The sequence below is a fragment of the Oncorhynchus masou genome, chromosome 30 (genome assembly GCF_036934945.1).
Source record: "Oncorhynchus masou masou isolate Uvic2021 chromosome 30, UVic_Omas_1.1, whole genome shotgun sequence".
NCBI lineage: Eukaryota > Metazoa > Chordata > Actinopteri > Salmoniformes > Salmonidae > Oncorhynchus > Oncorhynchus masou.
The window spans coordinates 4658627-4668703 of NC_088241.1; the positions used below are offsets into that span (position 1 = coordinate 4658627).

At 47.8% G+C, this 10077-nt stretch overlaps 1 protein-coding gene across 1 annotated transcript; it reads left to right on the forward strand.

Annotated features, from left to right (window-relative positions):
* The first annotated feature begins 295 nt into the window (after window positions 1-295).
* LOC135521857 (uncharacterized) lies at window positions 296-8360 on the forward strand. The gene is given in 6 exon segments (XM_064947630.1): window positions 296-608; window positions 932-1057; window positions 1780-3008; window positions 3011-4477; window positions 4775-6661; window positions 6664-8360. Coding segments are annotated over 4 exon segments (4662 nt in total). The 5' UTR covers window positions 296-608; window positions 932-1057; window positions 1780-2179; the 3' UTR covers window positions 7143-8360.
* Window positions 8361-10077: the final 1717 nt, after the last annotated feature.

Here is a 10077-nt window from a genome sequence, read left to right on the forward strand (position 1 = left end):
GCTATGCCCAGCTGCAGCATGAAGCCAGTTAAAATGGCTTCAACCTCCCGCAGAGTCTGAATCTATTTCTGACGGATTTTTATCACATTATTTGTTATTCGGATACCTATACGGGTGACTACTTGACATAATATACCATAAAAAGTCTTTACTAAATGTAAATAAGAATAATTCAATGCAAAATATCAGTTAGCTATAGATAGCATGCTTGCTATCCAAAACAACTACTGAACCACAGGTTATGCTACCCGGAAATATTTCACGGGCCGGAAAGGACCAATGTTAAGTGAGCACACGTCATTCCCTTTTACCCCCCCCCCCCAAATTATAACCGACCGTCCAAAACATTTAAGCCGACAAAAACATCACCAACTCATCATTACCAATGGGGATTGATGCTGTCAAATGGCGAGGAAAAGGTTGCAGACTCAAATACTGAGTATTTAAAAGCGAAAGGGAGCCGAGCATTCACCTAGCTCAGCATCAGTGAACATGGCTATGGCTAACGAGTCGAAAACAGTACGCAGAAATGGAGAGCTAAGCGAATGATAGCTAGATGGTAGGAAGGCGTGACAGGCCGCATCCTGAACTTGTACTTGGATGTGTAGGTAAATAATCAATTTCGTATTTCATTCTGCCAAGAGGCATTCATTGGCTTTTGAATGCATATTTTTTTTATGCTATAGATAGCAAGCCGTGTGTGTTGTGTATTTGTATGGGTTGCATGCGATATCTGCTAGCTAAATAGCAGAATGTTATACCAAAAGCTGTCAGTTTTGCATGTAAGCGCTTCTTTGCAAAACTCCCAATGTTTGTCAAAGCAATGTGCAATCCAAAGTTAGTAGTTCCCGTAGCTAGTATTGTGCAATAATGCAATTTTTGCAGTGGTTGAATAACAGTTGCTGATTCTGAATTTCTGTCCTCCACACAGGATTGGTCATCTACACTACTAGTGTGAAAGGCAATCAAAAAGATGCTATTGGGAAATAAAATCCATCTCCCTCCGGTGTCGGGGAAACACATATTTTGACTCATTGACATCTGCCAAAATTCAAAGGTAAGATTTTCTATAACGTGATCAATATTTCGCCGATGTCTTATCAACATGCAATAATAATTCATAATAATTAATGTTTTATTTACAGTTAGGCGGACTTAAAAAATGTGACAGTGTTCAGTTCATAATAAACTATATGCAGTAGTAATACCCTAGTAATAAACAATGAATACATTAGAATAACAGTAGTAATACAATAGTCATTCATCATACTATACTTACATTTGGAAAACTATTAATTTTAGTAAGACTGACATTTGAAAAAATATATCATTACTAAGTTTTATTTTATCTAACCTTTATTTGAACAGGTGCGACATATTGAGACCTAGGTCTCTTTTTCAATTGCGCCCTGGATAATACAACATAAATATACACATTGTTAACAAAACCATATGTAATTTGTTTTGTGGCATCGATGAATGTGATGTTCAAGGTTCGTGATTGCATTTTCATCAACTACTTTATCCCTTTTCAATCATTTAAAAAATACAATGTTTAAAAAATATCTCTCTATATATATATACGTGTGTATATATTATATACCTTTTTTTTGTTGTGTGAATTTATTTTAAGCTAAAGAAATTTTTATTTTATACTACACACTTTGGTGTATCATAATGGTACAAATGTTGGTGTATTTACAAATGTAAGCTCTTTAATTTAACAGTTTTTATCAAACAGAAATATCTATTTTGACAAATGTAGTCTCTGTTTTTCAGTGAGGAGAAGAAAACATAATCTCTTCCTAGAGAATGAGTGAATAAACTGACGTGGAGGAAGAGAAACGATGATATGGATGAAAACACTGTAACTGAAACAGCCAACCAACAGCTGTTGACTGAACTGCTCTCTAATAAAGATTGTTCTGTACCATAAAACACCAAGAGACCAACAACCAACAACAGACCAACAACATTTGCACACCAAAACAAGGCCTTTTCTCCCCATGAAACTGTACAAAGTGTTTAAGACTAAATAAAATGGCACCAACCCATCAAGATAAAAAGAGAAAACGGTATCCACGTTGAAAAGAACTGTGAAAACTGTTCGCGTTTGAGAAAAAATACCCTTTACACTAAATAACCCCATTCCCCACACACTTGCTCCCTCTCCTGTTGGATGGAGAGTGGGGGCAGTGGACGATCGGGCGGAAGTAGCAGCAGCCGAAGTGCGCGAACAGGGGGGACCGGCAGTGTTATCGGGCGGAGTTCGGGATCGAGCCGAGGCGACTCAGGCAGTTCCAGGTCAAATAGTGGCACTGCAGGATCCCTCGGCCGAAGCTCATCCGTTGGCGGCAGTGGTGGGATCATTGTCGCTGCTCCTGGTGCTGGAGGTGTGGCTCCTGCACCCCCATGTGCCAGTGAGTGGGAGATGTTCCAATTTGGAAAATACAATTTGGACATAATAGAGATGTTAAGTGGACACCAGGCCCATCAGTTCAAAGGCCTTGGGTTAGAACGACAGCTACAGCATCAGCAGCAGGTGCAGCTTCACCAGCACCAGCTCCAGCAGCAACAACAACAGCAGGCCGAGACATCAGGAGCTCTCCTGTCTGGGCTAGGCCTTGGGTCCCTCCAAGGGGCCAGAAGCAACGCCTTTTCCGATTCTGCCTCTATTTTTGCCAAAATGAGCGCCCCTCCTCCCCCTCTACAACAACAACCTTCTTCGTCCTCACAAAGCTCAAGATCCAAGTCAAGCAAGATGAGTAGCAGCAGCTCAAGCCATGTGTCGGGCTACCCACAGTTCCTGCGTTCCTTCCACCCGTCAGAGGCAGCTCTGGCACAGGAGCAACTGCATTCTGGGGTCAGCCGCTTCGAGCACTTTTCTGGGGGTAGCAGTAGTGGGGGTTCTGGGGGATTGGGAGTTGCCCCCCCTCCACCACCCCCTCTGCATCCAGGCCTCTCTGTCCCCCAAGCATCACCTGGCCCTTCATCCTCTTCCCCCTCCCCTCCAGTTCAGTGGTAACTAACAATCCCCCCAGTAGCAGTACAGTCACCTCTCTGGGACACCAGCTGGTTGGGGCCCAGTCTGATGCACGGAGTCTACATCAGCAGTTCAGTTGCATGCTAGCTGCTAATCAGTACTTTCTCTCTGGGGTGCCTGCTAATGCTAGCTTAGAGCAGTTTCTGGTTCAACAGGGAACCCACAACCACCTGGGGATAGGTTTAGGTCAGAGTGAGGGATCCAGCTCAGGCCTTGCTCCGCCTCCAGCTCTGCATTCCTCTCATTCGCATTCCCTCTCTACCGCTCAGCCACAGCAACAGCAGCCTCCACAGCAGCAGCAGCTGCCTCCCCATACCCTGTCCCACCCCCACTCGCACTCCCACCCTCACCACCCCCTACACCCAGGCTCCCAGCCCTCTTCCCTGGGTGGTTTTGACTTCCAGGGCATCCCAGTGCTCTCCTCCAACCAGCTGGCCTCTCTGATGCAGCAGGAAGCAGGCCTGCCGCTCCCCCTGCCTCTTCATCTGTCCCTCTCCAAAGATGACGGCAAGGGTGACAGCAGTGGGGGCGGAAGCAGCAGCAGTAGAAGGAAGAAAGCGATGGCTGGCTACCTGCCACAGAGGAAGTCAGATGGCGGCAGTAACAGCAGCAGCGGCCACAGCAGTGGGAACCCCAATGCTAGCAGCAGTGCAGGGGGGCTGGGCCACGACCCCTCCCCAGGGCTGGTTGGGGGTGGGGGCGGAGGGGTTGGCATGTCAGGTTTAGGAGGAGATCCATCCCTCCTTGCCTCTTCATCATCCTCATCTTCATCATCAGTTGTCTCATCCTCCTCTTCCTCTGGCCCCTCCACTGCAGCATCAGTCCTGGTTACTAATGGTTCTCACCTATCCAAACCTGATAACATGGGCTCCATGCCATCTGCATCTACACAGGCTGACACTGAGCCCCTCTATAACTGTGGTGAATGTGGCAAAACCTTCACTCACCTCTCCAGCCTTCGCAGGCACCTGCGTATGCATGAGTCTACGGCAGCAGGTACTAGCAATAATGCCAGCATTAACCCAAACCCGACTCATATCCAACCACTAACTGACCCCAGTCTCCCACACTCCACCCAGGAACACTCCACCCAGGATCTGAACTCTCAGTCTAACTCGCTGTCCTCCCAACAATCGTCCAACTCAGTCCAGGCCTCATCTTCCTGCCCCAGCCCTGACAAGACCTTCAATTGCTCAGATTGTGGCAAACATTTCAAGAAAAAGGGGCACCTCCTCCAGCATGGCGTCATCCACTCAGAGGCTCGCCCGTATGGCTGCAGCATCTGCTCCCGGGCTTTCAACCGCCGTGAGTCGCTGACGCGACACGAGAAGATTCACCAGGACAAGCCCTTCCGCTGTCCAGCCTGCGGTCGATGCTTCCGTGAGAGTACCTCTCTACTCAACCATGCTGCCTCTGGCACATGCGGCAAGCCAGGTAGGGCATCAAAACCACAGGGCAGCAGCAAGGAAGGAGCTGTAAGGGAGGGCAGAATGGGGGGAGGGGGCGGAGGAGAAGGTGGAGGAGGTGGGGATTACCAGGGTAGTAGAGGGGTGATTTATGGGAAAACTGAGGAAGATGAAGAGGGTGTGATCATGGGAGGTGAGGGAGGTCAGAAGTCAAGGCTAGGGTGTGATGGTGGTCTGTTTCAGTCAGAGAGGGGAGGGAATGCTAACAGTAGGGACAGGACAGATGGTAAATACCCCACTGATTACTCTCGGAATCGTTACACAGGCTACCATGACGACCACCGTTCTCAAGGTAACCCGTCTCCGTGTTACTCTGGAGCCTCCCCCTGTGGCAGTGGGATGGTGGGCCCGGCGCTGAGGAAGGCACCATTGGCCCCAACGCTGCACCCCCACCCTCAGAGTCAAACCCAACATCACCACCAGCAGCACCTCCCCCTGTCCTCTCTCCTGGATGACTCTGAAGACGACGTCACCAGCTCTGTCAACAACGCCATCTCAGCCATCGCCGCCGCAGCTGCCGCCAACTGTGATATGAACAGTGGGAACAGAGGCGACGATAGGAGGGATATCATCGGAGGGCTGTTGGGGGGGCTGGACTTAGGCCCCTTGGGGTCCCCTTCATCAACATCTGGGATGGATAAAACCTATAGAGGAGCAGGGAACCAGGATGGTATGAGTGGTAATATGAACCACAACCAACAGCAGGGGAATGATCCACAGAACCCTGCTGCCAAACCAAAACGTCCCCGGAAACCCAGAAAGCCCAAAGACCCCAACGCTCCGCCTAAACGCAGGCAGTACACCCCCAGAGCTCCCAGGGAGTCGAGCAACATCCCGCGGCCATATCTGTGCAGTGTTTGCGGCAGGGGGTTTGCACGCCGCGAGACCCTGCGTAGGCACGACCGTGTCCATACTGGGGAGAAGCCCCACCGCTGCAGTACATGTGGGAAGCACTTCAGAGAAGCCTTCCACCTCACCAAGCACCACACCGTTCACTCTGGGGAGAAGAACTACAAGTGCAGCCTGTGTGGGAAAGAGTTTGGTTACTCCCAGAGCCTCAAGAGGCACGGGAAGCTCCATCAGAAAGGGGAGCTGGAAGAGGTCCCCACAACACCAGGAGGGGAGAACCTCAACAACTTCAACACAAACCCGTCATGTGGGATGGGCCAAGACAGGGAACAGAACCAAGGAAACAGCTCCTCCTCCTATTATTCATACCCCCAAGATGTCAAGCCTCAAGGCTCCAGCAGCCAGCCCCCGCCCAGGCTCTACACCTGTGCCATATGCTGGAAGTCTTTCCGTCATCACTTCCACCTGACGGCTCATCACCAGACGGTCCATGAGAACGGAGGTGAGAAGCTGTTCAGCTGCGAAGTTTGTGGGAAGGCCTTTGCCTACTCCAACAGCCTCACTCGACACAGGCTGTCGCAGCACGGCCTGGCCCGCACCGGCCCTGACAACGCACAAGGGGACGGCAGTGGGTCAGGGGTAAACAGTGCAGCTGGTGGTGGAGTGAGTGGGACTGCGTCAGAGAGTGAGGCAGCCACCAACGCCCTCCTTCAGATGGCACCTTCCACTGAGGGCCACGGGGGGCAGCAGAGTCACAGTGTTGTCACCCACAGTCATCAACAACAGCCACCTCAGCCCCCAGCTGGCTACTCCCCCCTTTTCTATGATGCTGGTACGGCCCACTCCTCAGCCTCCAGCATCCCTCCCTACTCTCAGCCCCTGCCACCCAACTCCACAATCATGCCCCCTCAGCACCAGCATTCCCCAGCAAGGGTGAAAGGGGAGCACATTTACCCAGCTGGGTCCAGTAGTCACACCCTTCACACTACAGCTCCATTCCAGCCCCTCACGGAGCTGCCATCCGACCACCATCACCACCACCACCACCACCACCATTCTTCACATCACCTCCACCGTTCAGAGCCACAGTCCCAGCAACCACACCACAGGAACATCCAATCACACGATGACATGAGGAGGCACAAGAAGAAGAGAAAGTCCGACAGGAGGGAGGGAAGGGGGGACATGTGGGGGGAGTCCTCAGGCTTCGTCAGAGACGAGGAGAGGAAAGACCAGAGGAAGAGGAGGTCTGTTTTGCAAACACAGCTGAGGAAGAAAAAGCTTCTGTTGAAGATTAGACGAGGGGGGATGCGGGAGGGGGAGGATATGAGCTGGTCACAACAAGAGGGATGAAGATACAAATCCTGTCATCTCTCAAAGTCCCAGTGAAACGTTTTGCCTGCTCCATCTGTCCCCACGCCATGTTCGCCCGCCAGGCCGGCCTGCTAGCCCACAGGGCAGCTAAACACACCCAGAGAGTCCTGTCCCCCCAGGAGCGTCTGTGCTGCGGTGTGTGTGGGAAGCAGTCTCACAGGCTCCTGGAAGCTTTCATCCACCGGGCGACTCATCGCGCCCGAGGGTCCTTCTCCTGCAGACGCTGCTCTGCTCGCTTCTGGAACGCCCCCCTCCTCCGCAGGCACAAGGTGACCTGCCGACATCGGGCCAAAGGACTTCCACGAGGTGGCGCTATCCGCCTGAAGTTGTCCAAGAGGGCGGGGGAGAGGAAGAGCAGAGAGGAGCAGGGGGAGATGTCGCACTCCCTGCTTACAGAGTACAGATACTGAGCTTGCTGAATTCTAAGGTAGTGGTGTTTAGATTTTCATTGATAGGAAAGGGAGAGGTTATCAGTTTTGGACTATACATAGAAGAAGATGGACTTTAAAAAACAAAAGCCTTTGGGGGGGGGGTGTTTTAAATTGGTCTGGTGTCTGTCTGGACCTCATCAACTCAACTCACTGACTGTTAGAACGACTGTTTTAACAACATGAACTACTGTAGATCACCTGGAATTCTTCCATCCAACTGTATGGGAGGATGTTGATAGACATTACTGTTTTCATATGATCATTAACCCTTAAGTGCATTGACACTATGCTTGGCTGACACTGTGCAGTTGCTAGACATGTTTAGGTGATTTGACCTGCTAATTTAACTCTACCCCCTCAGCCTTACTAGCATCCCTTCTATACCCCTAGCTGTATGATAACTCTGTCTCTGCCGTGTACTATGTCTTGTTGATGTTCACCTAGAGCCCCTTTGGGGATTTTTTAATGTAAAAAGTGCATTTAGTAGGAGTAGGGAGAGGGTGGGACACAGACTTCTGGTTGGTAGAGAGGCAGTCTGTCGGTGCATGTGTGTTTTTTGGTCAGTTTGTTGCGGAGGTTGTGAACTCACTATGTGATGATTTAATTCAGTACATCCAAAAAGGACGTGTTTTAAGCGTAAGTTAACAAAGTCCTGAAAAATGTCCCCAGTGATTTAATCACGTCTTTAAAAATACATTTGAGAATCTTAATAGATTGAAGTGAATACCACTTCCAGACAAAAAAGTGTATCTTACAAAAAGCCTTGCTAATCATGACTTTATTTAATTTTCATGCCTGTGGAAACAATTGTAGCTTTTATACCAAGATATTGAGATCAAGACAGGATGAAAAAAGCTCACTGTAACGTATATTGTGTTAATATCTTATCACTGCTGTGTTTCTCTTTTCACAAAGTACTTTATTTAGCTTTTACTGTTCCTTCATAGTAGCAAAACCAGTTATGATTACATGTATTAATGTGTGTTTAACTCCATCTGTCTACCTGCCAAACCTGGATTCTATCCTGTCCTCTTCTCTTATTTTTTGCTGAGTTGCGATCATGTTCATAACCCTGTCCGGCCTTGTTTTATCTTCTAAACAAAAAGAATAGTTCGAAGTACATTTCTATCACTATATTTACTTAAAACAAAGATAGTTGTTGATTATACTTCAGCATTGAATAAAACATAAGTGTTCTCTGCTGTTCTTTTTCTCCATGTATCATGTAAGGCTAATGATGAAGAACGGCATAGTTACTGATAACTAATCATGTGGGTATTGACTCTATAATGAGAAAAATGTTACAAATACCAAAATCTGTATAATAGTTTTGTCCCAGATATAGTTAAATAGCTGTGTGGGCCTGATGGATTTCAGGATGTCATCATGGATATACAAATACATTTCAACTTAGCACAACTATGGTTATCCAACACCACTATGGTTATCCAACACCACTATGGTTATCCAGCACCACTATGGTTATCCAACACCACTATGGTTATCCAGCACAACTATGGTTATCCAGCACCACTATGGTTATTCACCACCACTATGGTTATTCAACACCACTATGGTTATCCAACACCACTATGGTTATCCAGCACCACTATGGTTATCCAACACCACTATGGTTATCCAGCACCACTATGGTTATCCAACACCACTATGGTTATCCAGCACCACTATGGTTATCCAACACCACTATGGTTATCCATCACCACTATGGTTATCCATCACAACTATGGTTATCCAGCACCACTATGGTTATCCAACACCACTATGGTTATCCAACACAACTATGGTTATCCATCACCACTATGGTTATCCAACACCACTATGGTTATCCAGCACCACTATGGTTATCCAGCACAACTATGGTTATCCAACACAACTATGGTTATCCAGCACAACTATGGTTATACAACACAACTATGGTTATCCATCACCACTATGGTTATCCAACACCACTATGGTTATCTAACACCACTATGGTTATCCAGCACAACTATGGTTATCCAACACCACTGTGGTTATCCAACACCACTGTGGTTATCCAGCACGACTATGGTTATCCAGCACCACGATGGTTATCCAACACAACTATGGTTATCCAGCACCACTATGGTTATCCATCACAACTATAGTTATCCAGCACCACTATGGTTATCCAGCACCACTATGGTTATCCAGCACCACTATGGTTATCCAACACAACTATGGTTATCCAGCACCACTATGGTTATCCAACACCACTATGGTTATCCAGCACCACTATGGTTATCCAACACCACTATGGTTATCCATCACAACTATGGTTATCCAGCACCACTATGGTTATCCAACACCACTATGGTTATCCAACACAACTATGGTTATCCATCACCACTATGGTTATCCAACACCACTATGGTTATCCAGCACAACTATGGTTATCCAACACCACTATGGTTATCCAACACCACTATGGTTATCCAACACCACTGTGGTTATCCAACACCACTGTGGTTATCCAGCACGACTATGGTTATCCAGCACCACGATGGTTATCCAACACAACTATGGTTATCCAGCACCACTATGGTTATCCATCACAACTATAGTTATCCAGCACCACTATGGTTATCCAGCACCACTATGGTTATCCAACACAACTATGGTTATCCAGCACCACTATGGTTATCCAACACCACTATGGTTATCCAGCACCACTATGGTTATCCAACACAACTATGGTTATCCAGCACCACTATGGTTATCCAACACAACTATGGTTATCCAACACCACTATGGTTATCCAGCTCCACTATGGTTATCCAGCACCACTATGGTTATCCAGCACCACTATGGTTACCCAATTTTTTGGCAGGTCAATCCAATTAATGTTGTATATTCGACCAGAAATGCTTTTTTT